At 49.1% G+C, this 26,130-nt stretch overlaps 2 protein-coding genes across 3 annotated transcripts; both read left to right on the forward strand.

Annotated features, from left to right (window-relative positions):
• The first annotated feature begins 1,859 nt into the window (after positions 1-1,859).
• Il17ra (interleukin 17 receptor A) lies at positions 1,860-23,656 on the forward strand. Of its 2 annotated transcripts, none has more exons than XM_028761092.1 (13): positions 1,860-1,997; positions 10,477-10,501; positions 11,315-11,461; positions 12,146-12,258; positions 12,687-12,813; positions 15,007-15,054; positions 15,249-15,412; positions 16,769-16,852; positions 17,274-17,358; positions 18,080-18,091; positions 18,291-18,398; positions 19,963-20,007; positions 20,957-23,656. In XM_028761092.1, the coding sequence occupies exons 1-13, from the start codon at positions 1,860-1,862 to the stop codon at positions 22,450-22,452; spliced, it is 2,592 nt and encodes an 863-aa protein (XP_028616925.1). In that variant the 3' UTR covers positions 22,453-23,656. The 2 variants fall into 2 exon arrangements, with proteins under 2 accessions (XP_028616925.1, XP_028616926.1); XM_028761093.1 differs by having other exon boundaries at positions 18,297-18,398.
• A 314-nt stretch (positions 23,657-23,970) lies between these two features.
• Positions 23,971-24,305, forward strand: LOC114615401 (40S ribosomal protein S27). The gene has a single exon (XM_028761128.1). The coding sequence runs from the start codon at positions 23,998-24,000 to the stop codon at positions 24,250-24,252; it is 255 nt and encodes an 84-aa protein (XP_028616961.1). The 5' UTR covers positions 23,971-23,997; the 3' UTR covers positions 24,253-24,305.
• Positions 24,306-26,130: the final 1,825 nt, after the last annotated feature.

A 26,130-nucleotide genomic window follows, 5' to 3' on the forward strand; every position in this document is an offset into this window, starting at 1 on the left:
CTAGACTAGTTGATGGCCCTGCCAAGCAGTGTGGATGCCGAAAAGGGGCCAAAGGAGTCGATGGGGACACGGGAACAACGGTACTTCCATTGAGCACTTTCCTACAAAGAGAACTTTATGGACTTTGCCCTTAGGCTGACCTTAGAAACTGAGCACAGCTATTGCTGATTTAGAAATTAGGAAACTGATATCTAATTTCTGCTTCAAAGACTTTCCTCTAAACCACCAGCTGGCAGTTAGGTTGATCTGCTGCCGGAGCCACAGCTGAATCCCTTAGCCTTTCGCAGAAGCCTGTCCTGTCCTGGGAACCTCTCCCTGCCTACCGACTGTGCCACTGGGGAGCTACCCCATGGGCTGTGGCTTCGCGGGCTCTGCCAGTTACCCAAGGAGCTGGCCAGGCCAGAGGGAATCTAAAGATAAGCCTTTTGTGGCTTACAAGGTAGGGTTTTGCTTTGAGAACCTGCTCTAAGAGTAATTCAGGGCCCTGGTGCCATTCCTATCTGGATCTGTCCCTTTTCAGTACCCACCTGGATTCCAAGGTCCCAGATGTCTGAATTTGGAGAAAACAAACAGCTTGTTCACCGGGCAGCTCCGACACTTTTCTGTTCTCTCCAAGCCTCCAGTCTCTGGCCTTTTGCAATACAACTCCAGCCTCAAAACCAAAAGCAGAGAAATCAACACCCAAGACCCTTGTTTTCCTTCCAAACCTACAGGCCTATTTTCACCTTTTCCCCCCTTAGTTTCTTGAGACCGAGTTTCTCGGTGTAGCCCAGGCTGGCCTGCAACTCACTCAGGCTGGCCTCAAACCTGGAGATCTGTCTGCCTCTGCCTCCCGAGTGCTGCGATTAAAGGCATGTGCCACCACACAAGTCATCTTCACCATTTCTCTCATCTCTTGCGTTCATAACGGTGAAAAAGCCAGTCTCTTCATGGGGCCCTACAGGACATCCTCAGAGTCAGAGACTCTATCCATTTTACTGTTCAGTCCCCCGGCCTCCAGTTCTCAGTTTCCACGCCTCTGCCCTCCTAAGCTGTGTCCCCTGCCCAGCCAAACTGCACTCTATGGGGCCAAAGTGAGACTTCTTGAAAGAGCTGGCTGTCTACACAGGCTGTCTTGACTTCCCTCCTCTGATCCACTTTTAACCCTTCATACTTAGCAATGCGGAAGCCCCCATCTCTGTTACAGAATGATGTGTTTGCTTTACTCAAGCCGTGGGGTGACTAATTCACTGTCCAGGGTTTGGTTTGAGTGAGCGAGTGTATGATTCAACGCTTAAAGGGAGAAAAGACAGTTTCATGGACTTGCCAAATAAGGCTTAAGCTACATGATCCGGCCGTCAAAGACTAGAGATTTGTACAGAAAAACGAGAAATGAGCATTACGACGATGAGATGGTCTCGTTTCTCCATTAATAGCGATGCAACGCATAAAAACTGAAGAGGAGACTGAGTAAACAAACTCCTTGAGGCCGGAGTCAGGAATTAGACTAAAATGACTAAATGGAGAAACAGATCAGTGTAAACCGGGAAGGTGCGATGGCGAGGACAGTCATGGCTCCACAGCAAGTTGACAGCGAGGCTAGGGTGGAAAAAAAGAAGGGCTCCTGTCTTTGCAGAGCAACATCCAAGGTGAACCAAAGAGGTCGAGAGCGCACCTGGGCCAAGGCGGGGGCGGGGCCAGACGAAGGACAGCCCCGCCCCAGCCCCGCCCCGAGCGGCCCGCCCTCGGGGGAGCCGGAAGCCGGGCGGAGGAGGTCGTGCGAAGCGGACCAGCGCCAGTCCTCGGCTGGGAAAGCCCGTCGCGGGCCCTCGCTGTCCCGCGGAGCCAGCGGCGAGCGCTCCGCGACGGGGCCGAGGGTCATGGCGACTCCGCGCCGCTGGCCACGGGTCGCCCCCGGGCCCGCGCTGGGATGGCTGCTTCTGCTGCTGAGCGCGCTGGCCCCGGGCCGCGCCTCCCCGCGCCTCCTCGACTTCCCGGCCCCGGTCTGCGCGCAGGAGGTGAGAGAAGCCGGGTGGAGCGAGGATGCCCCGGCCGTCGGGAGTGGTGGGGAGGACGGTGGAGGGTGGCGAAGAGGTGTCAGAGGGGCGGGAGTGGGAGGGCCGTCGGGAGTGCGAAGGCTGTCAAAGGTGCCGAGAGCAGTCCGCTGTGCGAAGGGGCGGACGGCCCAGGCTCCGGCGGGCCCCGGGAGGCTGAAAGTCCGCCCTAGGGCCTCGGAGGAGTTCCCGGGCATGGGCGCAGCGTGGAGGCGCGCTGGCAAGGACTCCGGGAGTGGAGTCGCGGTGACTGCGAGTTCTAGGGAAACTACGCGGGCAGCGATGTCACTAGTAGCGCGAGGCGGGGTGACGATTCCGTCCGGGCCTCGGAATTGGAGGCACGGACAGGAACCTAGAGAAGGGCCCTTGGCAGGAGCTGAACCAGTCTGGATTGGCCCCTAACTCCTTGCTCCCTGAGCAGTCATCCTCCAGCTCTCCCATGCTCAGGTGCCCCCAGCCTGGCCCCGGGGGTTCCCCACAGGTTGGCTAGTGCGGGCGAGCCGGGTGTTCAGGGGAATCAAATAGGATGTGGGTTGAAAGATGCCGTCCGTCCCATCTTTTTTCATCACCACCTGTGTCCCAGAGCCGAGAATGAGAATGCCAAAATTGAGTTAACATGTGTGGAAGTCTGACAGTTTGTTACTGCCAAGGAGGACCACCCCACCCCCACGCCCCGCTGCGCTCCTAGGAAACTGACACACCCCTGGCGGTTGAACCTTGCTGTTGAACCCGCTCCTTTGTCAAAAACAAAACAAAAAACAACGAACCTGTGCAAAACATAGTGCCCGTTCCACAAATAAACTTTCCTCCGTTTCTCCCCTTCAAGCCTTCCCTTCCCCCGCTGGTTTTTCTAGCCCCTTCCCCTCCACTTCCACCGCTGACCCCAGGAACTGTGTTCGGTAGCTGAGTCAGAGGATATGAAACAAACGGATAGTTCTCCGTATCTAATTTTGTAGATTTACCAAAAGAGGGTGGAGAGGGGGTGACTATTTTACTGGAAAAATGTGTTTTTTAAAAGTCTGAGGGCTGTTGGGAAATGTCATAGTGATTCCCATACTGGGCAAATCAGTGACATCTTCAGACAGGACAAGTGTCACAGCGTGGAGGATTGCTGTTTGTTTCTGGCTAGTCATTTGCCAAGGGCCTCCCAATCCAAGTAAACTGAAAGTAAAGAAATCTGCCTGGGACTCCAGAGTCCAGGGCCAAGTTGTCTTGGATGTAGGAACTATCTTGCAAGGCAGCCTGGAGCAAGAGTTCTTTGCACAGTGTGTGTGCAGAATCCAGGGAGGAGAAAATGACTTCCAGCTGGGCTGTTCTTCATTGAAAAGACATTTGAGCAGTTCGGATCCAGAGCGGGAGCCTCAGAAACATTTTGGTTAAAGTATTCATTCTCACTGGTGGAATGTGCCTGGGCCAGTGTCCCTAGGTGAGGCAGGGGCAAGTGGAAAAAAAGGGTGTCTGTGGAGCAGGAGAGGGAGTTGGGTGGGAGCAGAGCTAAAAAGACGGTGAGGTCTGCAGAAGCTCACCTAGACTCTCAGCTATAGTCCCTGTCATAAATCCTGGGGGTCTTTTGGAGTTTGGTTCGGTTTTATTTATTTATTTATTTAGAGTGTTTGTTTGTTTGTGTTTGTTTTGTTTTGTTTAGTTTTCCAGACAGAGTTTCTCTGATTAGCCCTGGCTGTCCTGGAACTCACTCTGTAGACCAGGCTGGCCTAAAACCTGGAGATCCACCTGCCTCTGCCTCCCAAGTATCAAGTCACTGTTTTTATTTTTAACTTAGATTTTGGAGTTTCTTGTTTGTTTTATGTATGTTTTGTCTTTATATATGTATGTGTACCACATGTATGCCCGGTGTCCGTGGAATTTAAGAGGACATTGGATCTTCTGGAATTGGAATTATAGATGGTTGTGAGCCACCATATGGGTGCTGGGTCTCACCTGGGCTCTCTGTAGGGTAAGTGCTCTTCTTTGCTGAGCCGTCCATGTTTCCAGCCCCCTAAAGGGGTTTGCCTTTATTTGGAAAGTTGCTGGCAGCCACGTTTCTCTCCTCTGTTGCCTCCTCGACAACTGGGCTCCACAGGCTGACAGCTTCCATTTCTGTTGGCTTTGAAGTCCTTTTTAAAAGACGCTTGAGCTGTGGGTGTGGCTCAGTGGGCTCTGGGTTCCATCCCTAGAACTGCACAGAGGAAAAACACTGTTCACACACACCACATACACCATACACATTCACACACACACACACACACACACATCATTCACACATATTGACATACATCACAAACTTACACCATACACACATACTCACAAGCACCATACACATACAAATACACTTGTGTACACATTCACACATACCATTCACACATATTGATACACCACACACACATATGCACACACATTGTTTAGTGGACATAGTATGCTTTATTTCCATCATGAGAGGACTGGATGAGACAGCTCGAAGGGAACAGGCCACTTTCACTTGAAAATTGCTTTAGCAGTCAGTGACTCCCTCCTGTGACCGGAAGGAAGCTTCCTCACACCTGCTCTGTTCCCTGTTTCCTGCTGCCAGCATTAGAGGCTTGGTGAATATGTGTGGCATGAAGTAAAAAAAAAACTAGAAGGACGAAGGAAGGGTCCCCTGGTTTTCAAGCAGTGGGAAGCTGAGGCCGTTGCACTTGTTTGGGCTGCCTGGAATTAGCACCTCAAAACCCGGATGACTGTAATGTCCCCACAGAAACCAACCCTGAGGACACCAGAAGAGATCCTAGTTCCAGGGATATTTTTGTTGTTGTTGTTGTTGGCCTGCCTAGGAGGCTTCTTAGTTCCCCATTAACTGAGGAAGCCCTGCAAGCAGCACCCGGGAGTTCGTCAGCATGAATGCTCACACCGTTCACAGACAGGATATATGTTACCATTACCAGTTCGTTTTCCTGAGTGCTTGTGGTTTTGACTTGTGGTAGAGTGACTGTTTGGCATCGCCCTTTTGTCTTGTGGTTGCCGGAAGCTGTGCTCAGCCCTTCCACTCTTCCCTAAAGTTAAAAAGTGTTCCGAGGGTGCTCCTCTGGTGGACATGGTCCTGTAGGCAAGGCTGCAGTGCCAGTGATGTAATCAGCAGGAGCTGGTCCTGCTCAAGGGTTGGAACAGCCCTCACCCTGGCTACCTTTGTCAGGTACTCTGCCATCCGAAGACGTTAGCATCGATTAACAAGGGTCAGAGAAGAGCTTCGTGCTCAGTGAGAAGAGCCGGCCCAGCCAAGCCTCCCCATCTCCTGTTCTGGAGCCCTGTGTCCTCTCCTCCCAGGTTGTGGAGAGGGCCTCCACATGGCTCTGTCTGTGAAGGCCTCAGCCTGTGTACACTGGGGTGCTCCACCAACCTGTGTCAGGCAGTTGGTAATGTTTGCTCAATGCCCAGAGCTAAACACTTCTTTTAATTATCCTGCTACGAGTACAGAGGAAAGGTCTATGTGTTGTAAACATACCTCCTTTACTGGAGGTGGTATACCAGTGCTGGGCATGGTTCTGGAGCAAAGCAGGCTTACAGTAGCTTGGGAACCTGGAGCCACCCATCCTGTGCCACAGGTGTGAGTCGCCTAACAGTGGAGACATGTTCTGAGATGTGTCTTGGTAGGTGACTTAATCCTTGTGTGAACATCGCAGAGTACACACATACACAGACCTGGATGGTATCATCAGTGGCTTCATGCAGCCTCCAAAGATGTGGTAATCAGACATGTAAGGCTGCTGCCAGCATTACAGTATACAGTGAACTTTTAAAGTATAGGCGTATGCTTAAAATAATGATAAAAAGGGTAGTTCCGTAAATATTAGCTGCTGACACGGTCTCTTCATAATTCTGAATATTCTCTGATTTCTACAATGCTGTTTATGAGGACGTAGCTGATAAATGATATTCTGGTTGGTTGGTTGGTTGGTTGGTTGGTTGGTTGGTTGGAAGGTTGGTTGGTTGGTTTTGTTGTTTTTTAAGAGGGTTTCTCTCTGTAGACCAGGCTGGCCTTGAACAGAGCACCACCAGGGAGACACTGAGGTTTTTGTTTAAAAGAGCATATCTTGCACTCACCTTTAATCCTAGCACTCAGGAGGCAGAGGCAGGAGAATCTCTGAGTTTGAGGCCAGCCTGGTCTACAGAGCAAGTATACAACAGACCTATACAGAGAAACCCTGTCTACACACACACACACACACACACACACACACACAAACTCTACTGCCCAGTGATAAGAGTCCTTCTGTTTGAGGGAATGAGTGGTTGGTTGGTGTTGGTGTCTGGGGAACGCAGGGGTGAGCATGATTGTATGTGTGCTGTTGGGATTGAACCCAGGCTGTACATGTCCTCAAACATTTCCTAGTGAACTATCCCTTAGTCCTAAGAATAGGAATTCTGTTTTTGTTGTTGTTGTTGTTTTATTTTCAAGACAGGGTTTCTCTGTGTAGCCCTGGCTGTCCTGGAACTCACTCTGTAGATCAGGCTGGCCTCGAACTCAGAAATCCACCTGTCTCTGCCCCTGAGGTGCTGGGATTACAGGCCTGTGCCACCACCGCCCGGCCAAGAATAGGAATTCTGAAAGGATTAAGGAGGCAGCTGGGGAGGAAATTATGGGCAGAACAAGATCTGTATTAGTAGTGTCCAAAGATGATACCAAATGCATTTTATATTATTAAGAAGATTACAGGAGCTGTTGCTGATTCAGTGGATAAAGGCACTGACCTCCATGCCTGCCAACCTGAGTTCAATCCCTGTGACCAACAAAGTGAAAGGAAAACCAACTTCTTCTTTTTTTAAAAAAATTATTTATTTTATTTATATGGATACACTACAGCTGTCTTCAGACACACCAGAAGAGGGCATCAGATCCCATTACAGATGGTTGTGAGCCACCATGTGGTTGCTGGGAATTGAACTCAGGACCTCTGGAAGAGCAGTCAGTGCTCTTAACTGCTGAGCCATCTCTCCAGCCCAAGAACCAACTTCTGAAAGTCATCTTCCAGCCTCTGTGTGTGTGCCTACCTGCATCCACACACAATAAATACAAATGAAAAAAAAAGTTGCAGGGGCTGAGGCACTTCGTGGGTAAATGCTTGCTAAGCAAGCATAAAGGCCAGACGGAGTTCAGATTGCTACCGACCACAAGCCAGGTGTAGCAGCTCTGCCAATCGCCAGTGTCAGAGGACAGAAACAAGTGGGTCCCAAGGACTCACTGGCCAGCTTAGACCAATGAGTTCCAAATTCAGTGAGAGACCTTGTCTCAAAAGAATAAGGTAGAGAGAGTAAGACCCTGTCTAATAACAACAAGAAAAGGTAGAGAAGTTACTGGGGAAGGCATTGTGACCTCAACCTCTGGTTTCCACACACCTGCACACATGTGCATGTGCACACCCCAACATCAGTGTAAATTCTACATCAAAATTAAATTATAAGTAAAAAATAAACAGGGGCTGAAGAGATAGTTCAGTGGTTAAAGATACTGACTGCTCTTCCAGAGGACCAGGGTTCAATTCCCAGCAACTATATGGTGGCTCACAACTGTTTATAACTCTAGTTTCAAGAAGTCCTACTTCCTTCTCTTAACTTCCGCTGGCATAGCCGGGCAGTGGTGGCACACACCTTTAATCCCAGCACTTGAGAGGCAGAGGCAGGCGGATTTCTGAGTTCGAGGCCAGCCTGGTCTACAGAGTGAGTTCCAGGACAGCCAGGGCTATACAGAGAAACCCTGTCTCGGAAAAAAAAAACAAAAACAAAAAACGAAAAAAACAAAAGAAAACAAACAAACAAAAAAAAACTTCTGCTGGCATGCATATGGCACACAGGTATACATACAGGCAAAACACCCACACATATAAAATAATTTGTTTTTAATTTTAAAGAAAAATATGTTCTTCCCCAAATAATATTCTCATTTGCTTATCTCATTTTTAAATCTTTTGTTTAGATTAAAATCATAGTATTTCATCTTTAAATTCATTTTTATCAAGTAATGTAGGGTTCCTTTTTAAAAATTGTACTGGGATATTTAAAACAGCTCCCTATGTCGCACCCAAACCTTCCCCCCAAAGGCAGACACTTACAATGGACCTGCTTGCTTCTTTTGACACCTACGTTTTTGCAATGTGCCTTTTTACTTGCCTCTGTAACAGGAACCATCACTTGCTCCTGATCTCTCCTTTCCCATTACGTTTGTATTGTGGTTTGATTTTCAACTTCCTATTGTTACAGCAAGGCAGCTGTCATCTCTGGGGAGGCAAGAGATGCACTTCAATAAACATTCTTCTGCTAGTTCCTCCCCTCTTCCCTTCACAGATGATCACACATCCAACTCTCAGCAGGCAAGACTGAAACTGTAGCACTTGAAGTATCAAGCTATTTCTGTAAGTTGTAGCAAGCTTGCCAGCCAAGTGTTTCCAAACTCCTCCTACTTCCTCCTCTTGTTAGGATAGGTACCATCTTGTCTTGGATTTTAAGTAGCTAGTGATGGGTAACAGGGAGTTACCCCAGTGGAATACAGCTGCCTGTTGTTTCTGTAAGAGTTGCCACTCTCAGCCGGGCAGTGGTGGCGCACGCCTTTAATCCCAGCACTTGGGAGGCAGAGGCAGGCGGATTTCTGAGTTCGAGGCCAGCCTGGTCTACAGAGTGAGTTCCAGGACAGCCAGGACTACACAGAGAAACCTTGTCTCGAAAAAAAACCAAAAAAAAGAGTTGCCACTCTCAAGACCAGTTTCTGTCCTCTGTCTCCCAGTTTACAGGAGTGCTAGATGGGACAAGAGGAGCAGGCTCCTGGGAGTTCATCTCAGAACATAGTATGGTGTGTGTCTGTCGGAGTGAGCAGAGACATCAAGATGGTTCTTGTTTTAAATCTACAAGGACCATTTGGCAGGCTGTGATGTTAGCCCAGGGGCAGGGAAGGACAGTTAATCACAAAGAACTGGGACAGGTACATGAAGTCTGGACCCCAGGAGCATGTGAACTAGTGTCCCAAACAGGTAGAAAGGACACAGATGAAATAGCAGACTCAGAATGGATCCTGGCATGACATCAGGACCATCCTGTGGCCTATTTTATGAATGAATCCTGGGGCATTACATCACCCTGAGTCCTGCACTCTGCTCCCTCCAGAGAGGCAGCTGTCAATCAGTGTCCATCCTACACACAGTGTGTTTTTGTGCACCCATCATCTAGGTCTGGCCTCAGCATCACACCAGCCTCATGGGATGGCGTGGGCCAATCTAGGTAGTTCAGGCCCTGAAGTGGCAGAGCCTGAATTTCAGAGCTTCCTTGCTACTTTGCCAGCACTGACTGGAGGTCATTCCTTAGAGTCCCAGACTCCAGCTCTAGAGGATGTCCCCTATCACTTGTGACAGATATTGGCAGGGAGGTGGCTGTAAGGGCACTGTTGCCAGTGAGCAATACACAATGAGTCAGGGTTTCATGCGCTGCATACTGACTAGTCAGAGTTCTGTGCATTTCCTAAATTGTCGGCCAGTCCAAGAACACCAGCCCCGTGTTTACAGTGTGTGTGAAGCAGAAGTGAGAGGTGAAGGTTCTGCTTCATCATCTCCCATATCCACATCCTGCCCTGGGTCTTTACTCCTATGGTTAGTCTAATAACAACAGTGTGAAGTTGGTGTTAGACTATTCTAATTTTATGTTGAAGAAATTGAGGCTTTGAGTAAGGTGGTTCAACCCAGGCTGTGAGGGTAGGGTATATGGTGTGTGTGTGTGTGTGTGTGTGTGTGTGTGTGTGTGAGAGAGAGAGAGAGAGAGAGAGAGAGAGAGAGAGACCCAGAACAGTTATTTAAACTTTTCCTAATGACTTTACAGGGGCTTAGTATATGTTTTATGACTGATCTGCAGCAGGAATTATAAGTTTGATGCTTCACCTCTCAGGAAAATTGGAAACCTCAGAATTTAAAGACCTTCTTCACCAGAAAACCCCTCTCTGTTTTGTTTTTATAGTTTGTTTTTGTTTTTATTATTATTTCTTTTTACTATTTAAATTCCCAACCCATAACAGTTACTCAAAAAGCCTTCAATTCTAGCCTTGCTTGGCAGCCCTTGCCTTTAGTCCCAGCACTCAGGAAAGTAGACACAAGCTATTCTCTGTGAGTTCTAGGTCAGCCAAGTCTAGGCTATACTGTGTACTGTGAGACCCTGTCCCCAGAAGAAGCCAAAACAAACAAACAAACAAAAAGATAAAAAGCCTCCAGTTCTGCTTGCTGTCTGCCCACCACTCACCTCCTTGGCTGGACAAAGAGGGAAGAAAGTGCACAAGACTTTTGGCTACTTGGCAGCAGAGCAGCTCCCAAATGTGAGCCATGAGGGAGACGGGGCTGTGTGAGCCTCGGCTGTGTGAGCTGCTCTCAGGGGCCTCAGCTGGGCCACTGCAAGCCTGGTCTTTCCTCATCTGTAATCAACACTTCCTTTCTTCCCACAGGGGCTGAGCTGCAGAGTTGAGAAGAGTAAGTCCTCTTTTTTGTTCCATTTATTGCCTCAGTTAATACAGTGAGGGCCTCCCGCTGACTTCCACAGGACAGCCTCCTGTGTGCTGTCTCTGGATGGGGGTTGTCGCTGTCAGCTGGGCCTTCTTGTTATAGGCCCCGTGCTCTGTGAGGAAAACTTTCATTCATTATGCAAAATGTAGGCCAGTGCCCCCCCCTCCACTCCCCATCTGGGTTTTGAATGCTGCCAGGGGTGGTACCTTAGTGCACCTAACTATGCCTGTCCTACTTAGCTTGTCACAGGATCAATGGTGCTGGCTTGGCTTTGGGGGGGGGGTTGTTGGTTTATTTGTTTGTTTACCTGTTTGTTTTTTGTCTGTGAGAAGTTTTTCCCTATGCTGGATATAGAACCCATTGCTTAGACTTAGACAAACTCTCACCTCTGAGCCACAATCCCAGACCCTGGGTTTTTGTTTTTTGTTTTTGGATGAGGCACATACTTCAAGTGTCAGTGCTAATTAGAGGCCATGACAAACGAAAATAAGGAAGCTCCCACTGCGCTCTCCCTCCTGTGCCCCTATTTCCAATGGCTGTCTCTTTTCAAAACCCTTCCCCCCAAAGGTCCTTTGGTTCTTTGCTCGCAGAGCTTTGTGGGCATCTCAGACCAGCATTAGAAAAGAGCAGGCTGGGGCGAGAGCTTGCCAGGGCCACAGTTGGAAGGCTGAGAACAGCTGCAGACCTTGAACCTTGTTGTTACTCACAGCAGGTCTCTGCACCCTCTAAGCAGATCTCGGGGTCTTGGCCAGCGGGTATGATAGTTGCTCTCCTCAACAGGCACTTGCCTGGATGACAGCTGGATCCACCCTCGAAACCTGACCCCGTCCTCCCCAAAAAACATCTATACCAATCTGAGCATTTCCTCTACCCGGCATGGAGAATTAGTCCCTGTGTTGCATGTTGAGTGGACCCTGCAGACAGATGGTGAGTGGCCACATCCGCCAGCCCCTGGGTTTGCCTTTGGGAGGAGACCACTGCTGAGTCCTGTTTGGTCCTGGGAGGCTCCATCACTTACACACTGAGAACTTTTCCAGCGTTCGATGTGTGTATTCTATAGAATATCTTCTGTTCATAATCTTTATGAAAGGCCTTCCCTTGCATCAACTTTTTATTACATGGGAGGGAAAAGGTAAGTGGTTAATTTTATAAATAATTCCAAATATTTGGTACAAAAAAAAATGGTAGCAGTTTTCCTGCTGCTTTTTCTCTTAGCTGAGGAGCCAGAACTTTTCAAAACATACTCCAAACCTCTTTAGGGATGATTAACTGCAGAATTTCTGAACAGAGCCAGCCCCAGATCTGTGAAGGGGCAACAGCAAGTGCTCTCTGTGGGTTTCTAGCTGGTGTTCTAGATGACAGCTCCAGCAGCCTCTGGGAGGAGGAACATGCAGCTGCTGTTAGCACTATGGCCTGTCGCCAGGGCTCTGACCACAGGGCTGCAGAGGCTTTACTGCTTCCTGCTACAGGCTGTCCCTTGTCCCACTAGGAGGTTCTTTCTGCAAGGCCTAAGAGGGTGGAAGTGGGGAGTTAGGTAACAGATGGGGAAGAGCCACACCCTGGCAGGGGGTTGGTCTGCATCTGTGTTCCCCTTTCCTTCCTGGCCTGCAGCCAGCATCCTGTACCTCGAGGGTGCAGAGCTGTCCATCCTGCAGCTGAGCACCAATGAGCAGCTGTGTGTCAAGTTCCAGTTTCTGTCCAAGCTGCAGCATCATCGGAAGCGGGTAAGAAGACAGCTTCACCTAAGTGACACCAATACAGGCTTCTGTCCCAAAGGTACACCTAACTGAAAGGATGAGTTCAAGATGGCAGCCTGTTATGAGCCATAGCGAGGGACAGAGCCTGGCACACCTGCTTCTTCTTATTCCTCCCACTTGACAAAGGCACTCTATAAGGGTGGTTCGATCTTGTGCGTGCATGCGTGTGTGCGTGTGTATGTGTGTGCATGCAAATGGCATGGCCATCTACTAGTAGAATTTTTAAACAGAAAAGACAAAGACAGCATGCCTCTAATGTGAGATTCTGTGGTTACCCTTTTTTTATCCTTTTCTTTGTTTGCTTGTTGGCTGATTATGGGGAGGTGTGACACTGGGACTTTGCACACAATGGGTGAAGGCGTTGTATGACCCATCCCATTGCCTCTCTTCCTCAGTGGCGGTTTTCCTTCAGCCATTTTGTGGTAGATCCTGGCCAGGAGTATGAAGTGACTGTTCACCACCTGCCCAAGCCCAATCCCTATGGGGACCCAAACCACAAGTCTAAGATCATCCTTGTGCCTGGTAAGTGCCCTTCCAAACATCCACAGTGGCTGCAGATCCAGGGACTGAGTGTGCCTCCAGCCGAGGCCTTTATGTCTTCAAGGCAGAGTTTGTCCTCTGCTGTATGGAGAGACCCCAGAATATGTTGGCAACTCCCTCTGAGCAGGAAAGTAGCAAGAAATGGTATTTTCCATCCCAAGAAAATAAAAGATCCCTGAAGGGTGGTGGCCTATGTACTCAGCATGGACAGTTTCCCTCAGTTTGCTCACTTCCCCTGTATCCCACCTGCCTTTGACTAACACCCACCCTACATATCCTCCTGTTCTGGCCCACCAGTCCATGCTATTTGAGATTGCCAACTCACCTCTTAGGAGCCATCAGTTCTTCCGGGTCACTTTCTGTCTCTGCGTTTCCCAGAACCTTGGCCATTGCTGACATCATTTCTCATTGCACCTAGTAGGTGGTCAGGAAATGTTGTCTTTTGTTTTATTGGTGGCTGTGGAGAAGGAACTTGGAACCTCAGCACACACACTGGGACGTTAGCCACATCCCAGCCCAAGAAACGCTTGTTAAAGATGGCAGTGACTCCCCACCCTAAAGCACACACACACACACACACACACACACACACACACACACACACGTGTGCTCACCTCCTTCTCACATATCCGTACTCTGGCATGTTTCCAGATGCCGCCAGTTTGCTTTTGCTGATGTTCTCTGTAAAAGTGTCTTTCATTCACCAGACATAAATACTGCCTCTGTCTGCTGACCTGGAAGCTTCTAGCCTTAGTACCTTCTAATATAGGCCTAGCATGTTTTCTGCCTCTGAGACTTTCTGTTGGATAAGCTCATCCTTTCTTGAGATTTCTAATCTCTGGCTCAACAGATTCAACTCAGCTGCTGTGGCTCAAACTCCTCTCCAAGCTGACTGATTGAATCTGGCTTCTCTCTCTACCTCCTTTTGCTCTGCTTGGCCTCAAACTAACTCTGGCACTCTGCTCTGACCTTCTGTCTTCACCTCTGTGTTGCTTATCTCTCTGCAGCCTGTCTCTGTACCGCTGTCCCAGTAGAACTGCTTCCTTTCCTCTCTCTGCACTGCTCTCTTAAGTAGCTTCCTTTATCTCTCATTTCTTATGAGAGTTAGGCAGCTCCTATTCCACCAAATCTCTCTGATTCATCTCTTTGTCTGTCACTCAGTTAGACATCTCTTTAAAACATAGTTGCTTCCTTCTACAAACTAACTTTACCTTCATTGTTTGAAATTAAAGCTGTGCACTAAGGGCTGAGTCACACCACAACTAGAAACAGTTTATTTTAGTAAATAACACAATCTCAGAGTTCACAGTGGGATCAAATATCCTGCAATACTCTTCTGTAGAATTAATTTGCCAAAAGCAGTGGTTTCCACTGTGTATGCAGGGCCCAGGACATCACACACAGGAGGACTCAATAAGCACTTACTAAAGAACTGCTCTCCCTCCCTCCCCTACCCCTGGGGACTTGTTAGAAACACTAATTCCAAATGCTCAGTAGCAAGGTGCTTGTCTGGGTTTGATCCACAGTTCCACAGAAAAAAGGAAAAGAAAATGAATGAATAAATAAATGCTGACTCTTGCCGCCTGCCCAGGGCTCCTGAGTGAGAACCTAGTAATGAGCAGGGAGAAGTCAGAGAGGCTGCAGTGGGGGGCAGAGAGAGGCTGCAGTGGGGGGCAGAGAGAGGCTGCAGTGGGGGGCAGAAGGGCTTCCGAAGTATAGGGGGCAAGGTTAAAGATGGCAAGCTCTGAGCTCAGGAAGAATATGCCTGAGTCAGGAGGGATTCCTAAAAGAAGAAGGTGTGACTGCCAGCCAGGTTGCCCCAGTTTGATGGGATTTCTGGCCAGGGGCAGCTGGCTAGGCCTGGAACAGGCTGTGAAGGTGTGTCTTTGAACAGGCTCCCCAGATGCATAACAGTCTTGCCCCTCTCCCCCATGTCAAAAATCTGGAAGAACAGGCTGGGTGTGATGGCTCACACCTTTAATCCCAGCACTTGGGAGGCAGAGGCAGGTGGATCCTTGTGAGTTTGAGGTCAGCCTGGTCTACAGAGTGAGTTCCAGGACAACCAGGGATATGTAGAGTAACCCTGTCTCAGGAAAAATAAAAGCACTAAAATCTGTAAGAACAAACTTCCTAAAGGCAGAGACTTACTGATTTCTCTTTTATCGGGGTTGGCAGACTGTGAGGACACCAAGATGAAGGTGACTACATCATGTGTGAGCTCAGGTAAGTGGCTGGCCTGGGGGACCTTGACCTGGGCACATTAACTTGTACATAGTAAAGTTGAATGTGTGTGCACATGAACTTGCACATAGTAGTGTAAATTGGGTATGTGCACAACTGCATGCTGGCCCATATGATGCACATGCTCATGGAGACACATACCCTCCTCACTTCCACCCTCCACTGCCCCCTTTCAGGCAGCCTTTGGGATCCTAACATCACTGTGCAGACCTTGGACACACAGCATCTGCAAGTGGACTTCACCCTGTGGAATGAATCCACCCCCTACCAGATCCTGCTGGAAAGTTTTCCGGGCTCAGAGAACCAAAGATGCTTTGATAAAACGAAACACAAATCTGCGGTACTTGTATTTCTTACCCCCTCAGACATAGATTAAAATATCACTCAAATCCTTAACTTTCCTCCATACTGGTCCTAGCTAACCCTATTGCTAGAGCCCAACCCGGACTCAGGCTCACTTGGCAGCTGCCTTTCCCTCTCAGGAAGTAGAGAGCTCTGGTGTCTGCAGTTTGTTGAAAATAATAGTTCATGAACATAGGTAAAATGGTTGAGGGAGCGTCAGACTTTAAATCTAAATACAGAAGTCTAAGTTCTCTTTTTACTAACTCTTGAAGTGAAGTTCATATTAAATTGCAAATTGAAAGAAGTAGAAAAAAGTCTCTCCAGAGCCTTCTCCCCTGTCTCCTCCCAGGAGGGAGAAGTAGGTTTAAGCTAGTCATAAGGTATTTAGTTGTTAACTAAAATTTTATTTTATCCCAGAAATCTAGTAGGGATTTGGCTTAATAAACTCAGTTGATTAGTATTCAGTACATGTAAGAGAAAGTCTTTGTTTGTTTGTTTGTTTGTTTGTTTGTTTGTTTTTCAAGACAGGGTTTCTCTGTGTAGTCCTGGCTGTCCTGGAACTCACTCTGTAGACCAGGCTGGCCTCGAACTCAGAAATCTGCCTGCCTCTGCCTCCCAAGTGCTGGGATTAAGGTGTGTGCCACCACCGCCCTGCTAAGTTTTGTTACTTTTTATATTTTCCTAATAGTTATCTGTTTTGTTACTCTCTATGTTTTCCTGATAGTTACCTGTTTTGTTACTTTTTATATTTTCCGGATAGTTACCTGGTTTGTTACTTTTTGTGTTTTCCTGATAGTTACCTATTTTGTTACTTTTTATTTTTTCCTGATAGCTACCTGTTTCCAGGTCATCTCATCTGTTACTGACTCAGTTGGTAAAGCAGAGCTTTCTCCCAGCCCACTGTCCCACCCATGTTCTCCACACTCTATCCAGCCCATGGTCTCAACACCTCCACAGTCTTCCTGGCCTCTTTATTTGGCTGTGTTTATTCTACTTTCTCAAAACTTGTTTTGAAATTTAAAAATAAATGAGGGCATTTATTTAAGGAAAATAGATGAGGCCGGGTGAGAGCGGAGAGTGTGTTGTGCACCCTGTTCTCCTGCTGCATATACACTGGTTGGAGCTCCAAGACCCAGCAGCCAGAGCAAAGAGGGAAATGCCCACTACTAAATGTGCTTATAAGTTCACCACGGGCTAGTCACTCTGCAGAAATACCAGTTTTTCTGGACCAGAAATCAGGAAAACATTTCTCCCTCTGGCATTTATAAGGGAGGCACTGGTCCACAAAGGACCACTTTCCCAGCAGACATCACCAGGGTCTTACCCAGCTAACTTCTTCCACCCCTCTCTCCAGCCCAGACAAGAGGAATTCCACCAGCGAGCCAATGTCACATTCCCTGTAAGCAAGTCTACCTGGTGCTGCCGCCACCGCATTCAGGTGAGTCGGGAGAGTGGTAGGAGAGCAGGAGCAGGTAGCCTTCCATTCAGAGGATAAGGCAGCCAATGGGTAGCTCCACCACTACTGCTAGGAGCTCTGGCTGAATCAACACCTTTCTGGCTTTCTCCTGCTGGTCCTCACAGCCTGGTAAGGGCTTTACCCTTTTGTATGGGTGGGAGACCTTATTGAAAAATAAATAGGGTAGACGGGGTTGGGATAGAGTCTTACTGTATTTCCCAGACTAGCCTGAGGAGACCACCTTGGCTTGCAAAGAAGCTGGGATATAGGTGTACACCACCACATGCTGTTCAACAGTCACGTGGAGATCTGAGCCTGGCCAAGCAGGATCTGTTACACACAACGTGCTTCTTTTGCCCTGAGGGTATGGGTTGGCATCTTTTTCACCCTTCTGCTCCCCCAGGTCCAGCCTTTCTTCAACAGCTGCCTAAATGACTGCTTGAGACATGCTGTGACTGTGCCCTGCCCAGTAATCTCAGAGGTCCCAGGTAGGAGAGGAAGAGTCATCCTTGGTGTGTGTGTGGGGGGGGGGGTGGGTAAGATGCTGTCCGCTGGAGAGGAGTCCTGACTGTGGAGAGAGAGAGGTTTAGTTAGAGCTGCTGGTACCCACGGTGGAGTGCAGGTAACACCCCTGGGTTGGCCTCCTCAATGCCTTTCACTAGCTCTGCACCCATAGGCAGAGGACTTAGCCTTTCTTATCAACTCAGTTTCCTTGGCCAAAAAAATGAGATCGTTATCCTCAGAGAGTTAGGACTATGTACCATGCATGGAAGTACTTTAACATGCCAAGTTCAAATATGAGAAAGTCAAGGCACAGGTATTCATTTCCCATGTTCACATACCAAAGCCATAACCCCAGGTTTCTACTTGAGCTTGTAGGAGTTGGCAGCCACATGTCCCTGGCTCTCTGCTTCTGTCACATGCAGATCAGATAGGGGCCAATGTGACACTGTGGTGGAAGGAGCCCTGGCCCCCATGGGTACAGTGGATTCTCTTAGAGCTTTGGCTGAAGGGGCTCCATGGAGAAAGCTACATCAAGTGTAGCTATGTCTGTCTGCAGAGTTAAGGCTGTCATTGGTATCTAATGGGTGAAGGTCATCAGTGGGTATCTCTGATCAGTTAAGGCCATTGGTGGGCATTTGTGACTTGTGTGATTGTCAATCATTAAGACTAACCCTGTCCCTGCTTCCTTTTATTCCTTTTATACAGTTCCCATGCCAGGTAAGTCCTTCCTTCAGTCGGGGTCATTCCCAAGGGAACCCATGAGGTCCCAGCTGATCCCTGGGCCAGTCCCCAAGGCATACTGCATGCACAGCTAGCCAAAAGGTGAAATCATCAGTGTAGCCTGGTATAGGCCATAGCTGACAGAGCCTGGGCTGGGGGTGTGGGGCCCCTGCCCAGACTCACTTCGCTCTGTTAGTTACAGACTACATTCCCCTCTGGGTATATGGCCTCATCACACTCATCGCCATTCTGCTGGTGGGCTCTGTCATCCTGCTGGTCATCTGCATGACCTGGAGGCTTGCTGGTAAGTAGTACTCCGTTGCTTCCCTGTTCCGCCCTGGAATTAAAGGCTAGCTCCATGTGAGAGTTTTCAGAGTCTCGGGCTTCTCTCTGGCAAAATGGCAGTAATAATGCTATGCGCATCATAAGACTGTGTGAGGGTTAAAGGAAGTAATGAACGAGAAGTCTTTCCTCAGAACCAGACACATGGTGTTTGTTCAAGGCTGTTCACTACAGTGATTTTTTTTGTCAAAGTTAGTATTTCTAAAGTCAACAGGTTGGAAGGAACTAGTGTGGAATTTCCCTGCATCAGCCATGATCAGTCAAGCAACAGCCTACACAACTTCATCCCCAAGTCCCCAGCCTTTGGGTCTGAGGTCAGAGAGGACTCTGAGGGACAGCAGTGTGTGGTTGAAAAGGCTCAGGCTCCTGATCCTGACCTCACAAGGGAAGACCCTCACTCTTCACCAGCTTGATAGTCACAGAAGACTTAATCTTAGATTCCATTTCCTTTTTGGTAAAAAGGGGTACTACGGCCTCCAAGAGCCTAGAGTAACTGTTCATTCCCTGCCTATTCTTCCACTGGCTGAGTTTTAACAGGGAGAAAGTGTGTTGACCTGGCTTTCCCTGTGCTGTGATAGATTGTATCTTTGGCCATCTGGGAAACCTGCTTCTATAGCTGATGTTCATTCAGACCATGGTTTATCTTGAATTGTGGGGTCCACAGATTCTGGGGAGGGTCACATGACATCTCATGCTGATGCTGAATCATGTCCCAGCTGCTATTACGTTTTCTATTACTCCCTTGAGTGTCCCCACCACAGGGAAGACAACAGGAGAAAACTCACTCGCTAGTCATTAGAGTATCTTTGACAGTTCTGGGCAAAGGCCCAAAGAACGAAGACTGAAATTAAGATTCTAAAGCTCTTCTTTAGGAACTGAGCTGTAACTTAGTGGGAGAGCACTTGCTCAATATACCCAAGGCCCTGGTTTCCCTCCCTGGACCACAAAGAATCCTCCTGGTCACACGTCCAAGGAGAACAATTACTTAAGAGTGTAGTTCCCTTTCTTTACCTCAAGGACACCAGAAGGAAATGTCGAAAGGGCCATGGGGCCTGCTTCTGTCAGGCAGTGATGTAAGATATCTGCTTCCTGCGTAGACTGCCCTTCCCTCCAGTGGAGTCTGCTCACAGAGGCTTGAGTAGCAGAACCACAGAAAGGGGCAATGGAGTCCACCCCAGATGAGGTCTGTGGCCCCCAGCTTGGCGATTGCCACAGAATAATCCAGGCTTCAGCTGACTGAAGGGCCCAGTGCTTCCCACATAACCTTGAGAATGTCCCTCCACAACCCCACTCCTCAGAAGCAATGACGTGTCAGAGCTTACTGGAGCAGCTGACCCAGGACTCACACCTACACAGCCACATGAATTGGTCTCTGCAGAGGCCCAGAAATGTCTCGTGGTCACCAGCTGGGCCTGCTCCCCTTGTTCATCTGTGTCATTAAGCATCCTTCCATCAGACACCTGTGAGCCAGTCAGTCCTTATTTCTCTTTGGAATAAGCCACTCAATAGATTTCTTCTCCTTGCAGGAGCTGCTGATCAAGAGAAACATGGTGAAGACTCCAAAATCAATGGTCAGTAGCGTGCTCTGTGGGAGTCTGCCTGCTTTCTGAAGCCTGCTGGGTTCCTGGGGTAGATGGATCTGTTGTATCTCTGGTCAGACTCCTGAGTCCTTTCAGAAGGCCCCACCCTTACTCAGGAGTCTCTGCCTCCTGCAGAGGGCTTTGGGGATACCCGAAACACAGGCCTGGAGTTCCTTTCTTTAATTGCTCAGACAAAGAAGAGCAGGGGAACATTTTTTGGAGAGAACCCTTCCTGAATGGGTGCTTCTCCTCTGTGAACATTGGGCCTTTAATTCTTCTGATTCATTTTGATTTAGGGGGGCTCACTATGCAGGCTTGGCTGGCCTGCAACTTTCTATGTAGATCAAGTGTAGGGATAGTCCTGCCTCTGCCTCCCAAGTGCTGGGATTAAAGGGGTGCACCACTCTGTCTGGCTTTCTACCTCTTTTTCATTTCAAATGATGAAAGCATCAGCCAATGACCAGCTAGAGCTCTGTACAGGAAAGCGCCAGTGGCGAAGGAGGGAGGGAGCTTGGTTCCTGTTCACACAGGGCCCGCCCTGCTTCCTCACACAGCATGGCAGCATCTGGTCTACCAGAAGGCTGTTTGCTGAAGATAGAAAGCCAGACTCTGCCTTCGATGCAGGTAGCTCATAGGCTGGCTCTAAAGCAGTGGTTCTCAACCTTCCTAATGCTGTGACCCTTTAATATAGTTCCTCATGTCGTGGTGACCCCAACCATAAAATTATGTGTGTTGCTACTTCATAAGTATAAATTTGCTGCTGTTATATAGCCTTTGTACTGTTATTCATGACATAAATATCTGATATGCAGGCTATCTGATATATGAATCTGTGAAAGGGTCGTTCAACCCCTGAAGGGTTGAGAACCGCTACTCTGGTGGGAGATGCCCAGGTCTAGTCCTGGGCATAAGGACCAGCACATTTCTTTGTCTCTTACAGGTGTCTTGCCGAGAGCAGACCTGACTCCCCCTCCCCTGAAGCCCAGGAAGGTCTGGGTCGTCTACTCAGCCGACCACCCCCTCTATGTGGAGGTGGTCCTAAAGTTCACCCAGTTCCTGATCACTGCCTGTGGCACTGAAGTAGCCCTTGACCTCCTGGAAGAGCAAGTTATCTCTGAGGTGGGGGTCATGACCTGGGTGAGCCGACAGAAGCAGGAAATGGTGGAGAACAATTCCAAAATCATCATCCTGTGTTCCCGAGGCACCCAAGCAAAGTGGAAAGCCATCTTGGGTTGGGCTGAGCCTGCTGTCCAGCTACGGTGTGACCACTGGAAGCCTGCTGGGGACCTCTTCACAGCAGCCATGAACATGATCCTTCCAGACTTCAAGAGGCCAGCCTGCTTCGGCACCTACATTGTTTGCTACTTCAGTGGCATCTGTAATGAGAGGGATGTCCCCGACCTCTTCAACATCACCTCCAGGTACCCACTTATGGACAAATTTGAGGAGGTTTACTTCCGGATCCAGGACCTGGAGATGTTTGAACCTGGACGGATGCACCATGTCAAAGAGCTCACAGGGGAAAATTACCTGCAGAGCCCTAGTGGCCGGCAGCTCAGGGAGGCTGTGGTTAGGTTCCAGGAGTGGCAAACCCGGTACCCCGATTGGTTTGAGCGTGAGAACCTCTGCTTAGCAGATGATCAAGATCTCCCATCCCTGGATGAAGAAGTGTTTGAAGACCCACTGCTGCCGCCAGGGGGAAGAATTGTCAAACAGCAGCCCCTGGTGCGGGAGCTCACTTCTGAAGGCTGCCTTGTGGTAGATGTCTGTGTCAGTGAGGAAGAAAGTGGAGTAGCAAAGCTGGATCCTCAGCTATGGCCACAGGGAGAGCTAATGGCTCAGACCTTGCAAACCATGGTGCTACCAGAAGAACAGGTCCCTGCAGCTCATGTGGTAGAACCTGTCCTTCTTCCAGATGGCAGTGGGGCAGCTACCCAGCTGACCATTGCAGAGGACAGTGAGGCTTGCCCACTGCTGGGGGTCCAGAGGAAGAGCATCCTTTGCCTCCCCATGGACTCAGGTGACTTGCCTCTCTGTAGCACTCCAATGATGTCACCTGACCAAGGCGATGCAAGAGAGCAGCTAGAAAGCCTGATGCTCTCGGTGCTGCAGCAGAGTCTGAGCGGACAGGCCCAGGAGAGCTGGCCGAGGCCCAAGGTGGTCCTCAAGGACTGCACGCCCTCTGAGGAGGAGCAGCGGCAGTCGGTGCAATCAGACCAGGGCTACATCTCCAGAAGCTCCCCACAGCCTCCTGACTGGCTCACAGAGGAGGAAGAGCTAGAACAGGGTGAGTCAGTTGAGTCTCTCTCTCCTGAGGAACTACAGAGCCTGAGGAGCCTCCAGAGGCAGCTGTTTTTCTGGGAGCTTGAGAAGAACCCTGGCTGGGACAGCTTGGAGCCACGGAGACCAGCCACAGAAGAGCAGGCTCCCTCCTAGGCCTGATCCTGCTACTTAAGAGGATGTATATTGTACTGTGTGTGTATGTGTGTGGGAAGTGCCCAGCCTGGAGATGTGGACACCCAAGTCTGACATAGTGTTGTATACCTGAAGTCCTAGCACTTGGGGACTGAGACTTGATGATCTCTTGAACCCAGGGGTTCAGGAAACATAGCAAGACCTCAGAGAAATAAATGCAGACATCTTGGTTCTAATCCCTAAATACCCCCCTTTACCTGATATGAACATCTATCTGGTCATCATTGCACAAGAATCCACAGCCTGTTCCCAGAGCTCACAGCCAAGTGTGTCACCCATTCCTTGAACATTTATTCTGTACCTACTATTCATCAGGCATTTGGAATTCAAAAACAAGTTACATGACACAGCCTTGGCCACTAAGAAGCTTAAAATTCAGTAGGGATGTAAAAGTAGCCAGGATTCTCCCCTGGCTGCAGAAGAACCCCCAAGAGCCTGGGGATAGGGTCTGGGCAAGAGGGGAGCTGCTTTCCTGGGAGGGGAGCAGACTGCAGATTGAGTATTAGGAAGGCGCCAGAGCTCAGGGTAGAGAGAGCTTTGTGGGGCTGGGGTGGGAACAGCTGGGGACTCCTTTCTTAAGTGGATCTGTTGCTCTGTGGGAGAAGAAACTGTGTGCCAAATATACCCAGAAGTCTTCTCAGAACAGTTTTTTAGAAAGAGTCTGTATAGAAATGGGTAATGCAAAACTTGAGAAGCAGGAAGAGGCGTGTGAAATCCTGTGCTCACGTGCTGGCTGCCAGGCCGTGGGAGGGCTTCGGCATGTGATTCTTCATGGGCTGCAGCCGCAAGATCCCAGCAGGCTGGAAGTCTAAGATCTCTCAGCTCTACCTCGGGGTACAGTGATGGAGCTAAGACAGATGTGAGGGTAGTGGGAGTGGGGGCCCTCCAAGGTCAGAGGAAAGTATGTCACTGTATAATTACTTATGAGGAGAGGTTGTTTAAAGTAGCTCCTGGGGCGCCCTCTTGGGGCAAACAGCAGCCTTGCAGCTTAGGTTCTAGAGAATGCACAGGTCTGCACGCCCTGGCTACCCACTGCCAATTGTCTAGACCTCAGTGAGAAAAGGACCATGGAATGCTGTGGGAAGAGCGAATTCAGTGGTTGTGTGTGCATATATGTGTGTGCGGACGGCAATGAAGACTTAATAAAGTTGCTGTGTTGGTAGGAGTTCATAGTTGTTATTGAGTCACCTCTTACCACAGGTCAGGAAGTTCCTATGTTTTGAGTCGTTACAGACAAATCTTGCCTAGCATTGGCAAGCCCTTGAGGTTCCAAGTCTCAGACAGTGTGTGGCCTATATTCATCCCTGCAGCAGCCAAGGGCCACGTGAGAGAGAGAAAGCCCCTCCCACACACCAGCCTTTTCCAGTTCTGTTCTCAGAAATTCAGGCAGCGAAGGTCTTTGGGTCTAGATGCCCGACAAGCCTATGACATCCCCTGCCCCAGCTTCAAATGTGAACTTAAAGATAAGTTCTCCCTTTCCGGCGGTGACGACCTCCCTACGAGAACATGCCTCTCGCAAAGGATCTCCTTCATCCCTCTCCAGAGGAGGAGAAGAGGAAACACAAGAAAAAGCGCCTGGTGCAGAGCCCCAATTCCTACTTTATGGATGTGAAATGCCCAGGATGCTATAAAATCACCACGGTCTTTAGCCATGCACAAACGGTAGTCTTGTGTGTTGGCTGCTCCACTGTCCTCTGTCAGCCTACAGGTGGAAAAGCAAGGCTGACAGAAGGATGCTCCTTCAGGAGGAAGCAGCACTGAAAGCCCCTGATTGAAGATGAGTGGGAACCTTCCCAATAAACACATTTTGGATAAAAAAAAAAAAAAAAAAAAGATAAGTTCTCCCAGCATCAGATCTGCCCAGAACTGCTCCCCATAGTGTCCTACTCATTTGGGGCTCACTACCCTCAACTTGTAGCTGCTGCCGTTAGAGCATGTCAGCACATTGGTTCTTCTCCCCACTTTCTCTCCTGAGATCTTACAGAGACATCCACACATGACACAGTTCACAATTATCCCTATGCAGCTGAGTGGCTTGGCATATTCAGAGTTCAGTGACTAACAGTGTGATCAGCTTTAGAACACTTCTGTAGTTCAGAAAGAAGCCTGGTGCTGCTCCTCATTCCTCCCCTACCTCCTCAGCCCCAGGCAGCACCAGGTCTGCTTTCTCTCTCTAGACACGTCGGTTCTAGATTTTTCCATATAATAGGATCAGAATTCTCAGGGGCTTCTTGGCTATTTCATGTTCTTTATTCCTATCCCTCCTTAGAGGTCTTTGCTCATCATGAATGTTAGAAATTCTAGAAACTGATGTCTGCTGTCAGACCAACACCAAGAACATCAAAACCATTCCTTTATGCTTGTATCATTCTGAACCATGCCTAATGAAACTGTTTTGGCCTGGCATGGTGGCACATTTGAGTCTCAACAGGAGTTCCAAGCCAACCTTAGTTATAGTAAGACCTTGTCTCAAGACAGGAAAAAAATTTTAAAAGGTGGCCCCACAGGTAAAGGGGCTTGCCACAGGGGCTTGATGTCCTAAGTTAAATCCCTGGGGCCTGCCTGCAGGGAGAGACTCTGATCTCAACACACACTTCATGTGAGTGTGTCGGCACACATGCCAGTAACTAGGACCAAGTGGACCCCTGTGTGGGGATTAGGGGTGGCTCAGCAATAGTACTTGTCTAGCACACGTGACCAGAAAAGACGGCTGAACACTTGCCGCTTTCTCCGAGGACCCAGGTCAGTATTCTGCACCCACACGGCCACCCACAACTGCCTGTAACTCCAGTTCTAGGGGACCCAGTGTGCTCTTCAGGAACCAGGCACACACACACAGCATACATGCAGGCAAAACACTCAAGTCTTTTAAGATCATATTTGTAGGGCTGGAGAGATGGCTCAGCAGTTAAGAGCACTGACTGCTCTTTCAGAGGCCCTGAGTTCAATTCCCAGCAACCACATGGTGCCTCACAACCATCTGTGATGGGATCCGGTGCGTCTGAAGACAGTGACAGTGTACTCATATACATAAAGTAATTTTTTTTTTAAAAAGGATCTTATTTGTAAGAAAAGCCCCCCACCAACAGAAGCCGCTACCGCCATGTTCTGCTTTCTTGGCTCTTTGCCTAGAAAATAGCAGAGGGCTTGGTGAGTAGGGCGCATCAGTCAGCATGTGACCAGAACGAGCGTGGGACATGCACCCTTGATCACCACTTCACTTCATTCCAGGCTCCTGGCTGCCTTTTCCTGTCTTGAGCCTAATCAAGAAACGAGGTGGGGGGGGGGGCAGGGGATAAACAAGGAAGGAGTAAGAGACGATTAAAGGTGACCTGGGTATCACTTGATATAGTGTTTCAGTCCAGATCTAGTTTCTTGGCACTGCTTGGGATGGCTCACACTCGGTCCCTTAGCCACGCTTCCAGCTGCATTGGAGCTGACATCTCTGAATGGGAGGCGAAGATGGATTTGGTTAGTTCTTACCTACCTATGAAAATGAAACCGGTAAGGGCCGGGGCTGCAGCTCAGAGATCGATGGCTCGTTCAGCCTGAGACCCTGGGTTGTATCCCCAGTCCCGGAAGAAAGACAAGAAAATGTGAAAATAAAGTAGGGACTAAGGAGGAGGACGGTATCCTGGG

This window comes from Grammomys surdaster, unplaced genomic scaffold (genome assembly GCF_004785775.1).
Source record: "Grammomys surdaster isolate TR1022 unplaced genomic scaffold, NIH_TR_1.0 126660, whole genome shotgun sequence".
Classification (NCBI taxonomy): domain Eukaryota; kingdom Metazoa; phylum Chordata; class Mammalia; order Rodentia; family Muridae; genus Grammomys; species Grammomys surdaster.

What these genes read in the sequence shown, in the direction of transcription:
- Il17ra (XM_028761092.1), top strand. Translation starts at nt 1,860, where the DNA reads ATGGCGACTCCGCGCCGCTGGCCACGGGTCGCCCCCGGGCCCGCGCTG. An exon ending in GTGGACCCTGCAGACAGATG is followed by an intron (nt 11,462 to 12,145) that starts GTGAGTGGCCAC and finishes CCTGGCCTGCAG; the next exon opens with CCAGCATCCTGTACCTCGAG. An exon ending in AAACGAAACACAAATCTGCG is followed by an intron (nt 15,413 to 16,768) that starts GTACTTGTATTT and finishes CCCTCTCTCCAG; the next exon opens with CCCAGACAAGAGGAATTCCA.
- LOC114615401 (XM_028761128.1), top strand. Translation starts at nt 23,998, where the DNA reads ATGCCTCTCGCAAAGGATCTCCTTCATCCCTCTCCAGAGGAGGAGAAG.